General features: G+C 33.8%; 1 protein-coding gene across 3 annotated transcripts in view; it reads right to left on the reverse strand.

Annotated features, from left to right (window-relative positions):
- Positions 1-17,105, reverse strand: part of LOC148956078 (tetratricopeptide repeat protein 39B-like) — a 276,357-nt gene that overhangs the window by 12,442 nt on the left and 246,810 nt on the right. For all 3 annotated transcript variants that reach the window (XM_089092458.1, XM_089092545.1, XM_089092376.1), the window contains 3 exons: positions 12,156-12,319; positions 7,330-7,491; positions 4,200-4,432 (listed from right to left, as the gene is read on the reverse strand). In XM_089092458.1, coding sequence (XP_088948584.1) covers positions 4,200-4,432; positions 7,330-7,491; positions 12,156-12,319 — 559 coding nt within the window. The remainder of the gene's footprint in view (positions 1-4,199; positions 4,433-7,329; positions 7,492-12,155; positions 12,320-17,105) is intronic.

A 17,105-nucleotide genomic window follows, 5' to 3' on the forward strand; every position in this document is an offset into this window, starting at 1 on the left:
ACTGGCTAGAAATAAAACTTGTTAAGAGAATGTAAGAAAAACTTAATTTCATATATAAGAAGTAAAATACTATGATATAAGAAAAATATGCAACATTTTTTTGCGACAAAAAAACGAAAAAACAGCAAAAAATTGTAAGAAAAGACAAATTTTTCTTGAGAAAAAAGAAAATAATTTATTACTTATTGCGTACTTTCGGCAAAAATCTTGAGCCAACTGTAAAAAAAAAACAAAAAAAAAAAAAAAACAAAAAAAACCACCCAACTAATACCTTTACTATTTTGTAGATAAGTCATTAGGGAACTATTTATTAATGTTTTATTTTTTCTTTTTTTTAGACTAATTTGAGTATATTCTGCTATTAGTTGTCCATTGTCTTTGCTTCATAAATATATATTATATATATTTATAGTTGCTAATGGATCAAAGATTACTATAAGAGATGAACACCAAAACTATCAGAAAGCGCCTAAAACACATTGAACACTCACAAACAATACATTTTAAACACAGACATTAAAAAATTCACATATGCAATATAAATAATACATTTCTTGTTCAATTTTAATTTAGAAGCATTATTTGAGCCTGTCAAAGGCCAACTTGAACAAGTCCATAAGCAAATAGCGATGAAAAAAAAGAAGAAAAATCACTCTTTGTTTTAGTTTTACCTGAATAAGAAATGTCCATCATTTCTTGTTGTTTGATGTATTTGAAAAAAAAAAAAAAAAAAACAGGCAAAGAAAGGTCTTTTAGCACCAGGAGGCAATGCTAGTTTCTAGACACATCCTCCCTCTCCTCCTTAACGAACACTCCAAGAAAAAAACAAAACACTAATCTAAATGGCACCCCAACAGAAGCTAGTCCTGGGTGCAAATTTACCCTTGTCCCTCTTATATACACCATTGACTGACCAGATTCAATGCACCATTGAATGAGCACACGGATTCTCTTACTGTTTTTAAAAATGAACTTAGTCAAATAGACTTCTTAAAACAATCAAGTCCTCTAAATTGTCTTGGTTTTACCGACTTCATCAACAGTTTTGTTAACTGCCAACTAATTTATATTTTTTAGTATAAATCTTTACTCTGGGGGAAGAGGTTTGGGATCTTACGAGGTAGGAGACATTCTTAACGCGTACTTTGGGGCTAAATTGTTTAAAATATAATATTTGGACTTGATTAGAATAGCTTCTGAATTCCCCCTAGACTTTTACTGACTTAATATATAAATAGGTGAGATCTCAGAAACTGCTAGCATTCGTCTATTATATCAGTCCCAATTAGAACCTAATAACCTAGAAAACTAATCTTCATTTCAGGGGATTTTAGAAGCCAAAAAGTAGTTCATGCTGGTTTTTTTTTATTTGTTTTTTATGCCTTTCTATCCAAAATCCATCCAACTTTATACGTCTTTCGCAATTTACATGTATGGCAAAGTTGTTTGCTTGTAAGAACTTTCCAAGAATATCTTGGCAGGAAGTTTTAGAATTTTCTTGCTAACTAGTTAGTTGTCTCGAGAAAGAAAGAAATGTTTTTTTTCTAACATTCAAGATTTTTTCTCCATTTTATTGTACAATTTATTTTTATATTTAAAAATGAATAATAGATAAGAGACTCTTTACTAAGTTCCATTGTCCGTCTTCAACGGTTCTGTGGGTAATCTTTTGCGTTTAGACTGTTTAACTATAGGCAAAGTTGGTAAACCAAAACTATTTAGAGCACTGCATTGTTTTCAGAGGCCAATTTGACAAAGTTCATTCTGAAATACAGTAAGAGCAATCTGTGTACTCATGCAGTGACGCAAATAAGGAGGGAATAGGGGTACATTTGCACCCAGGAAGAAATAGAGAGAAGAAGAGATAAATTCAAAATAAAAAAAACGATGAACTGATAAATTGAAAAAAAGATATAAAATAAAGATAAATATTGTAGAAAACTGTAATCTATATGACTTGAGTTTTTTTTTATCCCACAAACCTTCCCCCCACCCACCAGAATAGCATAATTTTTCAAGATTTCTCATAATTTATAATATTCTTCATACAGTTCAACTTTTTAAAAAGTTTTACCTTAACTTTAACTATGAATAAAATAAGGGCTAACTGCGTATAAAGTAGTTTAACCTATCATACAAGTATTTCTAGATTCAACTCTGATACCAAAATTCAGCTTTGCAGCGAAGTAGCCAGTAGTTTCAGCTTTCATATAAGATATAAAATAACATATCACTGAGAAAAGAAGGTAACAAATTCAGTTCCATTGTCTGTCTTCAACTGTTCTGTGGGTAATCTTTTGCGTCTTCCTTTATTTCTAAATTAAAGATTTCACAACCATTAATTTCTTTAGCTTCAAAAAAATATTCATGTGTAGTTCGAAAAATTCAAAAAACAAAGAAAAGGAAAGAAGAATTTGAAAATTTGAACGGACTATAAAGGTTTCTTAGCTGATACCGGTTACTCAAAAACAATTCATCTAGTGTTAACTAGTCTATAATTGTCAATAATCTGAATCTTTTAGAAAATGTTAGTTAAAATTCTAAATTTTGTTTAAGATAGTCTCTTCTTTACTTCAATCCTGAGTCCCCCCATCCCTTCTAGATTTTGAAACTATCTTTGCTGATATTTTCACTGAGGTTTTTTTGGGGTATTTTCGTTGATATGAAATGTGCAATGCCCTTTTTGTTTGGAAAAGAGGAACTCAAAAATAAAAAAATAGCTTTCTTTATGAGGCTGCTAAAACATTCTTTTGGTTGAAGACATTTTTTAATCGGGCTCTGTAATATCTGACAGCTGAAGTGAAAACCAACTTTTATCCTTTGTATATTATACTTTGTATATCCTTTGTTTATCCTTTGTATATATAGCTTAGATCAATTGTATATTATTATCTATTAGAAAATGAGAATCAACATTTTGGATCCGAGCTTAAATCAACTCTGTTTGTACTGTTTATTAGAAAGTAATGGTAAAAATTTGAAAAAAATAAAATAGTCTCTTTTATGTTTAAAAGAGGAATTCAAAAGGGGAAAACAGCTTTCTTTATTGATGTAACAACAGACATTCACTTAACTGAGGATATGACTGTCCACCTCTAAGGACAAACAGCCTAAACCCAAAATATCACCCAGAGAACAGTTGAAGACGGACAAGGTAAGTTAGTAAAGAGTGAAGTGTTTTTAATCTATTATTCATTTTTTAAAGATAGAAATAAAAAAAGATAGAACTAGATTCTACTATTAAAGGAAGGAAAAACTTAGAATGCTACGATACACACAAAAAAAAAAAAAATCCAACATGGATCATATATGCCTATTTAGGTTTCAAGACATTTGTCAAATTACTCATATTTATTTACTAATAAACTACTGATATTTCATTTCTAATTTATTTATTTTACCTACCTATTTGTTTTTTATTTTACGTATTTATTTATTTTTCTATTTTGCCAACTTATATATTTTACCAACTTAGAAATCAAAAATCATTTATTTAAAGACAGCTTTCACACTCTTAGATAAAAAATTCACAAGCTAAATGTCGCTGTCATTTACAAACCTAGCCCTAAGGCATTTTTTTATAGGCACTGGTAAAAAACGGCACAAATGAATTGTTAAATCGATTAGTTCTGCAAGGCACTGACAGTAATTTGTTCTTTTTCTGGTATTAACTACTGAGTTGGCCATAGGGGGTAGAAAATGTCAGGGCTTGGGGTTAGCAAGGAGAAATTGCCCGAAACGGATTATCATTTATATTTTACTCAAGTTTACTTATATTTCTTTACTCATTTATCCAAAGCATTTGCGTATTTGTTTGTAATACAGTATTATCTATTACATTTAGATAGACGCTTATAAAATTTATTATATACAAGCCCAATTTATTGTTAACATGATAATTTATTTGCATTATTTATTAAATAAAAGACCTCGTTCATTATTTTCCTGATTGCTTGTCACAGATGGATGATAAGCTACATATACAACCCTCAAAAAGGTTTATGCCAGGTTGGCCTCTCGCACTGAGTATCTGTGTTGGCCTTTTTTCTACAATTTGCCATGGCAATTTGATTTTAATTCATATAAATAAAATATATGACCTTGCAACTTAGAATAATTATTAATTAATTGACGGGTATTAGGATAAATTTCAATAAAGAATTAGGAAACTCTCTGGCTCCTCAGAGCTAATAGCTTACCTTGAAGTTGATTTTGGATTTCCGTAACTTCTACATCAGCAATTCTGTACATTCCTTCGATATAGTTCCAATCTTTTCCTAAGATGCGAATACCATTCCATACCAAGATCATTTCTAGTCCAGGTAGACAAAGACTGTTTTTCTGATTAATAAAACGGGCACTTTTCTTCACAGAAAACTTTTCCATAGGTAATGATTTTCCAGCAATTCTCTGCTTCCATTGGGGAAGTTCTCTATTTAAAAAAAAGTTCCTTAATACATGAACGAGACGCAGACCCCAAACAAGTCGGTGGTGCAAGATATTAGTATACACACAGTAAAGAGCGGTTTGTGGCCCCTTTGAAGTTACAGCTCAAGGATCAGTGGAAAGTGCAAGTCCAATAGAAGTAAAAATAAATTACTTTCCTACCGTCCGGTGAAAATAAGTGTGCTTTCACTTCATTGGTTTATATCTATGATGTAGGCCATGACGTATGTCTATGACAGGCTTTAATTTCATTGGCTAGTGTCTATGCCGTATTTGCATAAGCCAATTACATTACTGCTTAAGCGTATGTCAGAAGGAAAAGCGACATAGCGCCATCTGTGCTCCGTGAGAATCCAGTAAAAAAGAAAGTTTTCTTAATCACATAATATATTGCAATTAGTTCCTCAGTTTCTCATTATATCCCTCGTGTTTCCAAAGAAAGGGCTTTCCAGGAAAAGAGTTTCCGGGAAAATCATGGAAAATTTGTAGTAATCCCATCTATGGTTCTTATGCCGATTCAAATATATAATATTTTAAAATATAATATCAACCAGAGAAAAATAGAACACACACGATTCCGAAATTCAAACATACACAAAGTAACAATAGCTAAAGGGATAAGAATTTACTCAATCAAAGACGTGAACAGTCACTCAATCTCCCGCCGTTTGAAAACTCGAAAAGATTCCGAAAGAGTTACATTTTAAGGGCAGTTGAAATTCCTAGTTGGGGAAGGTTCGAAAAATCATGGGGAGAGGAAATCCAACCCCCCCCCAACTGAAGCCACTGATGCCGTGATTCCAAGAAAATAGGCTACCAAGCAAAATCCTAAAGCTAGCGACAATTTTATTTCTCTTTTTTTTTGCTTCTGGCGTACATTCGGCCGAAGGTAAAAGAAATTCTTTGGCACAGTAGACATATGATTTCAACATCAAATTATAGTTAGGTTGACCGAATCTTGCTTCTAGAAAACATACAATAATCAGGTTAGAACGCAGAACTTAGACTAATTTAAAAAAATGTAAGTACATATAGGTCTACACATTCTGCCTTTTTACAAAAGTGGCTCTTTCTTATTTTGCGCAATGTAAATAATTTTTAATCTATTTCTCTAGTCTATCTTCTAAGCACCAACTTAGGCATAAACAATTTAGAATCAGCAAAAAATATTTAGAAAGAAATGAATTGACTTGTTTTCAAGAAATTTTTAGTTTGGATCAAATATATCTTTACTTTTGATTGAAATCCGAATGTCATTGAGTTAAAATTAAACTTGCTTAGAATAGTTCCAGTTCTGCTTGGCAACGCAGCTCTGTCAGTGGCGCAAGTGCTTCTGAATTCTAATACAATAAATTGAATAACAAATAAAAATGTAATAAACATTTTAATATATTAAATAAAATAATAAATATGAATATATAAACACAATATTATATAGATATCAACAAAATAATATAATAAACAAAATAATAATATGATAATACATAAATATAATATAGTATAAATATCAATAGAATAGTATAATAAATAACAATACAAATTTATTTTAAAGTGTCAAAGCCTTCTCTCTATTTTCAGTTCAAACGTTTTGAAAGCCAATCACAAAAAAACAGTATTCAATACTATAGCTCAGCCATTGTGGCTATATTTATTACGCTCAAAATATTTTCAGCAAATCAATAGTAAAACATAAATAACGACCAAAGCCAAACTGCCTTTTTATTACACAAACAACAAATGGCAAACAAATAGATAGATAGATAAATTTTTATTTTCACCAAAATTTTCTTGGCACTACCAAATTCCTTTGGTATAGTCACATTAAGAAGTAAAAACATAAAACACTCTAATCAATCCTCCTGACTTTCGTTATACATATTTACAAAATTAGGAATAAAACTTTTCGCTAACCGCTGATGGACACAGCGTACCAGCTGAAGTTTCTCAATAGCACTGCAACCCTACGCGGGAGTCGTTTTGTTGTGGATAGAGGGGGGAAAAGGTTTTTTTGGATTGGGTGGATCAGAAATTTTCAGAATCACAGTTTGTATTTTAAACTTTGTCAGCAGCTCTTCATACGACATTTCTGCCTGCTTCGATACTATCATTACAGCTCTTTTCTGAAACAACCGAAGAATCACTGGAGGAGATTGAAATTTAGAGGAAACTAAATGAATATTTCGGCTCAAACAACCGTCTTCGGCAAAACAAATAAATAAATGTATAATTAAACTTAAAAGTGTAATTCGTAAAAATTAAAACTAAAACCAACAATAAAACTGTAAAAACAATGTTACTTAAATCAAGTTCAGCCAGGAATGAGCTTGAGTCATAAACTAGAAACTGAACTTGAAACTAGAGTCCTGCCTGAACTTTCTCTAAGTAATGATGTCGGGCCTGCTTTATTGTTGGTTTTAATTTTAAAAGTTTTATTAAATATTTATTGATTTGTTTTGTTGAAGACCACTGTTCAAGCCAAAAGGTACATTTGTTTTTATCCAAATTTCAATGACAGAATAGTTTTTCGTTGTTTTACCTTTTGTTGCTTGTATAACACTAGTAAAACTTCAGCTTAAAAAACGGCGAGGTGAAAAAGGGGTTGGGAAGCCATTCTTTCCTCATAATTATTTCTAATCGTTTCAAGCTTTATGCAATTTTAAGTTTTATATCACGTTTTCGCTCTTTACTTTCATTTCAACGAAACTATTATTTTTAATTTTTCATAGAAAGCCACCTTTTCTTTGCTGTTTTTTTTTTTACAATTCACCTCCCCCCCCTCTGCACCGCAAAATAAAATATTGAAAACACAATCCCGTGCAATATGGTTACTGAAATAATAGAAAATATATTTAAAGTTAAAAAAAATAAAAACGTAAATCTTACCGCATCAAAGCGTTAACCTCGTCCCTCTCCCTGGATGTCATTCTGTCACCTAGCATCAGCAAAAAGGCACATTTCATGTAGGCGTAGATGCATTTTGACCATTTGCTTTCCGATACAAGTTGGCTCATAAATTCTACGGCAGTTCGCCATTCTTGTTTGAAACTAACATGAAAGAAAAATTTTGCCAATTACTAATACTACTGATAACTCTTTCTAGTACCATGTCACCCGATGCCCAAACAACTCCGCATGCTCCTTCTTAACCTTACTAAGTTAATTGATTCACTCTTTACTCCCTTTAACCCTTCTAAATTTTTCTTATGTCCCCCCCCCCCCCCGCCGATTCGAGGGACTTTAATTTCGCTTGATCCAACATGGGTTGCCAAAGAGCTCAATTTTTCACTCATTTTTCACTATTTGTGCGTAAGATGTGATCTAGCCATTTGAGTCTTTCTGTCACTATAGCTATAAATAAGGGATGGAGCCATATTTTTGGAAGAGCTTCTTTTTATATATGATAGTTCAAACAAGCACCTAGGACGAACCTTAAACAATAACTTTGGAAGATATCTTGCATAATTTCTACAACCGTTTAGAATCATCCAAATTTTACAGAAAGACTTGATCGTTATTAATATCATAGCTTCTAGAATCTTAATCTTAGTACTCAGATCCGTTATCACTTTCTTCAAAACAATATACATCTTCACGGCCTCCAACATCTGTTTTTAATAACACTAACTTGGTAAGCGAACGAATCCACTCGGTCTCGGAGCCCATTCTTTCATTAACTAAAATCCAATTTTCTTCCACACTTATTCCTAATTTAAGCAACTCAGTCTTAACAAAATTTTCAAACATATTCCACCGCACTGGGCCACCATAACCTGGATTAATTCATTCACTTTTCTAAAAGTGTCATCAAGAACCCACGAATCATTTGAAAATTTAAGTCTAGGCGAGTTTACCTTACTACTTAAGAACATATACTCCTATTGTCGTTGATGTGTTTCTTAGGACAGAGTACTACTACTGCTGCAACTAACAACAACAATTAACTTCAGCACCAGACCACCTTAGGCCAACACAGCTGCAAACACTCCTCCTCCATCCCAATCTATTCAAAGCTTCTATCTTTACACCTTCCGAAGAAGTTTCAATCTCCTTTAAATCCTTTCTTAGGACATCTTTCCACCCTATTAGGGCGACGACCTGATTCTGGCTTGGCCCTACTCTAGATGGTTGGCCCAAAACTAAGCTATTGGGTAATCTCTCATCCTTCATCCGCAAAACGTCTCCTAGCCATCACAACTTTCTCACATTACATGCCTAGAAAGCTGGTCAAAATCACATTTTTTGGCATTTTCTGCAGATGAAAAATGATAGATTGCCAAAAATTGTTCTTGTCGACTAACCGCCGAGGGCCAAACAAAAATCAAGTCACTTCTTAGCAGGGTGAAACGAGGTAAGCTATGGGATTAGGATGGAGGAGGAGTATATGTATCAGTGTTGGCCTCAGGGTAATGGTGCTGCAGAGATATTTATTTTTTGGGCTTCCTTAAAGTCACGAAGACACCATTACTATTACAAATGTATTATTATGTTATTATAAAATGCATACGCAATAACCTCTATTATAATAAATAGATGACTTTATAGAATATCTAATTATATTGAGAAGAAAACACCCTTGGTCAAGCGCTCTTCACCTGCAGACGTCAAACATATGACGCAGTAACGATCCACTATCATAGGCAGCACAATCGCGCTGTCGAAGTAAAGAAATATGTTGGCAAAATGTTTTTTTTTTCTTTAGACCAGGGCACTTCGTATCAAAGGAGTTGTCGCTAGTGGCCTTTTTAATAATCGACAGTGATAGGAGGGCAACTAACCCCCCTCTCAGGCCCACCATTTCCCCAAATACACCCAATCAACATTTTTGGACAGCAATTTGGTTTAACGTGGTTGAAAGACCCGTAAATTAGGTCTTTGAAGAGGATAAGTCCCCCTCCCCCACAGACTTCGAATAACGGTTTGTATGTAATACCCTGGGGTCATATAAGGTTTTTATAGAAAGCGTTATTGTAGAAACTTCAAAAAGGGCTCATTTGATTTTAAATATAACTGGATAGTGCCCTGTTTGATAAACGAAAGTAATTGGAAGGCAACTAACACCTCTTTCACGCCCACCATTTATCCAAACACGTCCAATCAAAATTTTGAGATAGCCATCTTATTCAAAATAGTTGAAAGGTCTGGAAATTTTATTTTTGAGGATGACAGTCCCCCCACAGCCCTCAGGGTAAAGGTTGTAAGTTATGCCCTGGGGGCATATAAGGTTTTTATTTAAAGCTTTTTCGTAGAAACTTGAAAAAGGGCTCATTCAATTGGAAATTCAAAGGGCTAGTGTCATTCTTAATAGTCAAAAGTGATTTGAGGGCAACTAACTCCCCCCCCCCTCACGGCCACCATTTCCCCAAACACATCCAATAAAAATTTTTAGATATCCATTTTGTTCAACGTAGTTTAAAGTTCTGGAAATTAGCTCTTTGAGGATTAAAACCCCCCCCCACAGCCCTCGGGGCAAGGGGTGTAAGTTATGCCCTGGGGTCGTATAAGGTGTTTTTTTTTTTATAGAAAGTGTTGTCTTAGAAACTTCAAAAAGGACTCATCCCGTTGGAAATTAAAAGGGCTAGTGCCCCTTTTAATAGTTGGAAGTGATTGAGGGGCAACTAACCCCCCTCTCACACCCGAAAATTCTCCAAACATATCCAATCCAAATTTGAGATAGCAATTTTTTTCAACTTAGTTGAAAATTCAGGAAATTAGGTCTTTAAGGATTACAACCTCTCCCCCCCACCCCAGGCCTCAGGGCAAGGGTTGTAGGTTATGTTCTGGGGGAATATAAGATTTTTATTGAAAGCGTTGTCGTAGAAACTTCAAAACGGCTCATTCGATTGGAAATTGAAAGGGCTAGCGCCTTTTTTAATAGTTGAAAGTTATTGGAGAGCAACTAACGCCCCTCTCACAGCCACCATTTCCCCAAACACATACAATCAAAATTTTGAGATAGCCGTTTTGTTTTACGTAGTTGAAAATTCTGGAAATTAGGTCTTTGAGGATGACAACCCCATCATAGCCCCCAGGGCAAGGGTTGTAATTTATGCCCTGGGATATATATAAGGTGTTCATAGAAAGTGTTGTCGTAGAAACTCAAAAAGGACTCATTCGATTTAAAATTGAAAGCGATATTGCCTTTTTTAATAGTCAAAGTGACCGGAACGCTTTACATTCTAATATTAAAGATCGATGTGGGTACAATATAGTATTATTACTTTTTTTTTTTTTTAGACCAGGGCACTTCGTATCGAAGGAGTTGTCGTAGGAACTTCGAAAAGGGCTCATTCGATTGAAAATAGAAAGGGCTAATGCCTTTTAAATAGTCGAAAGTGATTGGAGGGCAACTAGTCCCCCTCCCAAGCCCACCCTCCTATTTGCCCATTATGCTTAAAAACTAAATGTTACCTTAAGATTAAATCAACATGCACTGTGTTAATGCTAATTCCCAATATGGCATATCAGCAGTATCCCAAGAACGACTGAGGGTATTATGTTCAAACTTTCGGGGCAACTTCTGCTCTTAAAATTTAACCAAATAAAAGTAGCGTAAGTGTATCAAAGCTATCAAATAAAGTAATCGGATTTTTTCTATGAATGGTATCAAGTTTTCTATTTCAGGTCAGCTAGAGGAGGTGTAAAACTAAATTAGATACAACCATTTGCGTCCGGATTTTTAAAACGGTGTATGTTGCTAGAAACTTTTGAACAACTCTATCCAGCATACAAATAGTAGGCCAAAGTGTAAATTCTCAAAAAAAAGAAGAGAATTAATGAATTGTTATCTTTTTCCCTGAAAAGATTATGTCAATATAAAACGAACAGACATTAATTAAAAAAACTGTTTCAACAAAATAAGTTTTTCAAAGAAAAGTATAGAACTCCATTAAACCAAAAACGAGAAAAAATAAAATAAAATAATCTACCAAGCATGAAACTACCACAAATCAGCATCGATAAATAAATGAACCCAAAACGAACAGAAATTACAATAAATAGCCAAGTGAAACTCAAAACGAGCAGAAATTAACATAAGTAGGGCTCAAAACCCCTATGCCTTCCCAAGGCCAGAACATAATTTGCACTTTACTGAAAAAATACAAATGAATATGAACTGTCAGTTTAATATACACATACTGATATTTAGTAATCAAAATGTTAATATTATTTGATTTATTAAAGTTATAAAAGTAAAAACATTTATATTTTTTCAGTAAAGGTTCAGTAAAGGCTTTGATAAAAATTTACTTTCTTTTGTTTCAATACCGAACATCTAATAGCACAATCCTTTGTAAAGAATGGAACTGCTTGCTATTAAACCTTTGTTTTGACATACTACTTTTTATCAGCCTCTCAGAGAAAGATTATTGCAGGCACATAAGAAAAGAGGAGAGGGATTTCAGGTTTTTTACTCAAGATTTCTTTACTCAAGGTTTAATCTCAAGATTTACAAATTTGTTGACAATTTTTTATATACTCCGACATAATATCCCAATCCAGAAAAAACAAAACAGCTGGCTATAAATTAAAAATTTAATAAGTTTAAAATAAGAATGAATATAATTATAAAACGAAACATAGAGGAATAGAATAAAATGATAACATCACATAAAGAAAGACCCTCAAGAGATAAAAGAAAGATAAAAGCAACAGAAAAACGATAAAATAAAATAAACAATATTATAAAATAACACAAAATAGATATTTACCAGTGAGACCAAGTCAATTCCCAATAGCATATGTGATGAAACTGAGGCCAAATGTTTTGAGACTTCCAAGACATGGTGTACCAGCGTATAGCCTCGTCAATATTGCACTTAACAAATTCTAGACGACCCTTAAAAAATAGGAACCAAACACCGTCCGGGTATAGCTAAAAGAACAAAGATTTTGTTTATTTTTTCGGTAGGACTATTAATAAAGTCCTTATGTAAGACTTTATTAAGTCCTTATTAAGTCCATAGTCCTTATTAAGCATAGTTACTTTATATAAAAATAGGAACCAAGCACCTTCTGGATTTAGCTAAAATAACAAAGATTTTTTTATCTTTTCTTTTTTTATTTATACAAATAATAATTTGTATAATAATATTTGTATACAAATAATAAATAATTTGTATACTAATGGACTAAGCTTTGCTCGGTGATTATTGCTTTTTTTTTAAAAAGATTTTTTCTAACAAGATGATACTGAGTATCGGCGCTATTGGCAATATGCTGTTTATAGTAGTGCAGCGCTGTCATTAGTGGGAGGGTTGCCAATTGTTACTCTTCTACATACGAAATAAGTGATCCAATAAACAAAGTTTTCGCTAACTCGAAAAGAAGAAAGATTTTTGTTTATTTTTTCGTTAGGACTATTAAGCATCTGCTGATAAAGTGTAAAAATACTAGCGTAACTGGTAAGGTATGGTCCATCAAACGTCGACTACTTATACTAAAGAAAAAACAATATCTGAATCATACACAAGATAAGACATATTGATCAGTTCAGAAATGTAACCTTTGATCAGGTTTACTTGCACATTAGTAGTATCTATTCTATATATACTAACCCTACATTCTAACCCTACATTCAAGCGTACATTCACGCCTACAAGAATATGCTCAAAAGTGTATAAGATTTGAACGATACATTCAACTATACATTCACGGCTACAAGAATATGCTCAAAAGTGTATAAGATTTGAACGATACATTCAACTATCATTCATGCCTACAAGAATATGCTCAAAAGTGTAAAAGGTTTGAACTATACATTCAACCCTACAAGAATATGGTCAAAAGTGTAATAGATTGAAAACCTACATGAAAATATACATTGGAATTTCACAAGGAAAACCCATGGCTGTGTCATTAAACTTACACGTGAATATTTTAAAAGTTGGCACACTATAATACATGTTATGAAACTAAAGTCAAGGTTTTTTAAACTTGGCAAGGTATAATGTGGTCAAACATGTTTTGTGAGTATGGTCTTAATTATATAATTTAAGCGGACAGGTTTTTTTTCTTAAAAAACTGGTATGTTATAAAGTAGTCAAATATGTTCTGGGAGCATGCACGAAATTATGTAACTCAACCACAGTGGTTTTTCGAGGTAACATCCGTTTTTATTCGTCCTTGAAATTCCGTATAAAATGTTCATGCACTACAATTTAATTTCCATTATGTTTTAACATATCGAACATAGTACATTGAATTTTATTAACTTTGAAACAATGGATATTAGTATTTTCAATGTGAGTATAGTTTTCTTAATTTATTTCCAGATAAAAAGTATTTTACCAGTAAATTCAAATTTCAGGGGGACTTAGCCCCCCTCCCCTTCAAGAATACAAACCCTAAAATATGATGCGTATACTAGATAGAAAAGGCAAAGCACGCTTTTTTCTATTATGTAAAACAAAACCCCCCTTTTCCATTGCTTTGTTATGAGCATAATTCTGTAGTTTTACATATCTCGTTCAAAAATATCCTTTTCCCATCGTCCATCTAAAATGTGCTGTCTTTTTCCGGGCTAAATAAAGGCATCTGTGTCTTATCATGTTAGCAAGAGTGACAATTTCAAAACAACATTGGCATGCATCTTATCGGGATTAACAAAACAAAAAGATGGAAATGTGCGATTCAAGACTCGTTGACAAAAGAGTTTCTTTTTTTGGCCAAATTAGACGAGATGTATTTGATGAAAGCAAAAGGGTTTAACAGATGATTAAGAGGCTTTTATAAAAATATAAGACAGGGAAGGGGGCAATGTATCGATTCTAAAACGTTCATTGTAAGGTGAAAAAACAAACTATTTCTTCGAATAAGAAGTAAAGGGGGAGGGGGAGTTCTGCGTGCAGACACGTATATCCTTTGACAAGAAAACTAATGTGGTAATTCTGACACACACCACGGAAGTTTTGTGTCTGGTTAGCTTTTAATATGGTTTACTATTTCTTAAGATATATATTTTAAATAATTGTACTAGATTTGGTGTAGTGGGAGGGGCGGGGGAGGGGGATTCTTCGTGCAGACTAATTTTTTCTTCTGTAAAAAAGGGGGATCGTTTTTTTTCCATACTAAATTTTGTCTTCTTTTTAAGGAAGAGGATTCCTACAATTACTCTCCCCCGGAAAAGAGACCAAGACGGAATGCTACCACATCAATGCAAGCTGCACGGCCATCCATTACAAGTTCTCTGGACCAACCAGGACCCTCTCATACCAGTGCCAGCTCTGCACATACCACTATGCAACCTGGTAGAAAATTCAAGAGGGAATAGATGCTTTCTCATAATGCATCGGTTTTGTCTGCTCAAGATCGGGAGGAGGCCACCCTTCATACTTTGCCAGGGACTTCAGATGTAGGCTACAAGTGCAGTCTGAATTTGTAAGTGTATATATTTTACCTCTAACTTATACGTGATTATTTACTTAAAAATGCTAGGAGGAATTGGGTTTTGTTGGATGGTATGGAAAAATGGTATGTGTTAAATATTCGGGAAACATACGAGTAGAAAAATGCTTCACTACAGATAAGGCTATTGTGTTTTTTTTCTGCAGTTTTCAAGGGAGGAGGGGGTAAAGTTTGAGTTTTAAAAATTAGTCTACGACTAGAAAAATTCTTTAATACAGATAAGTGTGTTGTGTTTTCTTCTGCTCTGTCTTAGGGGGGAGAGGGTAACTTTACAGTTTCCGAGTAGAAAAATGCTTCACTACAGATAAGGCTATTGTGTTTTTCTGAACTTTCTGAGGGAGGAGGGGGTGACTATTTAGTTTAATAAATTAGTTTACGAGTAGAAAAATGCTTCACTACAGATAAGGCTATTGTGTTTTTCTGAACTTTCTGAGGGAGGAGGGCGATGGTAAATATTTAGTTAAAAAATTAGTTTGCGACTAGAAAAATGCTTTACTAGAGAAAAGGCTATGTTGTTTTTATTAACTTTCTGCGTGAGGTGGGCGTGGTTAACTATTTATTTTAATAAATTAGTTTACGACTAGAAAAATGCTTAACTACAGATAAGACTATTGTGTTTTTTTTCTGAAATTTCTGAGGGGGTAGGGCGGGGGTAACTATTTAGTTTAAAAAATTAGTTTACGAGTAGAAAATTCTCCACTACACTTATGAATTTTGTGTTTTTCTGAACTCCCTGAGTGACGAGGGTATGGGTAAATTTTTATATTAAGAAATTAGATTACGACTAGAAAAATGCGCCAAGAGAGATACTTCTATTATGTTTTTGTTCTGTACTTCATGGGGGGGTAGGGCGGGAGTAAATTTTTAGTTTTAGAAATTTGTTTACTAGTATAAAAATGCTTCACTTCATATACGGCTTTTGTTTTTTTCGGAAATTTAGGAGGGAGGAGGGCGGAGGTAACTATTTAGTTTAAGAAATTAGTTTACGAGTAGAAAAATCCTTTACTACAGATAAGGCTATTGTGTTTTTCTGAACTTTATGAGGGGGGGGGGCGGGGGTAACTATTGAGTTAAAAAAATTAGTTTACGAGTAGAAAAATGCTCCACTACAGATAAGGCTTTTATGTTTTTCTGAACTTTCGGAGGGAGGAGGGTGGAGGTAACTATTTAGTTTAATAAATTAGTTTACGAGTAGAAAAATGCTACGCTACAGATAACGCTATTGTGTTTTTCTGAACTGTCTGTGGGAGGAGGGTGGTGGTAACTATTTAGTTTAAAAAATTAGTTTACGAGTAGAAAAATGCTTCACTATAGATAAGGCTATTGTGTTTTTCTGAACTTTCTAGGGCGGGGGTATGTATTTAGTTTAAATAATTCTAGGAGGAATTGAGTTTGATGGGGGGGCTGGTGTGGAAAAATCGTACATGTTAAATATTCGGGAAACATACGAGTAGAAATGAACATGATTTTTCAACTTTATGAAATAATACTGATTTCACATAGAAAATAAAACCTTTTTTTCTATAGATTAATGATATAGCAGCGCCATTGAGTGATGAGACATCAGCATTTACTGAACCAACTCTAGCACCACCGATGGAGTTCAGAGACGAACCTACATTAATTCTAGACAATATGGAGTGGCATAGTGGTTTTCTTAATGATATTTTTGGGGATATGGCTAGCCTAGACGACTTAACTTGTGATATTGACATGATTGAGGATCCGGACTAGGCAGATAGATTTATGCATGAGCATTTAGGTGATATTACTAGTCCTTCTGAACTGGGTCCTCATAACGATATTCCAACACAGGAAAATACAGGCTGGCTTTATCAAATGTCCCAAAACACTTTGGAATATGTGCTAGCAGGCCTAGGGGACTTCATGCCACATCCAATCAATGTTATTGAACAGACTGGGGGTGGTGTTATTGACAATTCTATGTCACCCCCCCCCCCATTCCGCTTAATGATATACCTAGTACTAGTAGTAGTAATACAACAACAACACAACTATCCCCTCTTCCAGATTTTTTTTCTGTCCAACTCTGCCTTGCACCACACAAAGGTCTACAGCGCCAATTTCGGTGATCCCTTCAACTCTCCAGTGTCGGGGGATATAATAACAGATCCCTCGGCCATTACACATTCATATACTAATAAGATTCGAGCCATTCTGGAACAACAGAGGGGGGGGTGGGGGGTGGGGGTCAGTGTAAAAGCATCAATAGCACTAAAAATATTTTTTTAAAT

This window comes from Artemia sp. Qi Xiang Cuo, chromosome 1 (assembly GCF_049724085.1).
Source record: "Artemia sp. Qi Xiang Cuo chromosome 1, ASM4972408v1, whole genome shotgun sequence".
NCBI classification, from domain to species: Eukaryota; Metazoa; Arthropoda; class Branchiopoda; order Anostraca; family Artemiidae; genus Artemia; species Artemia sp. Qi Xiang Cuo.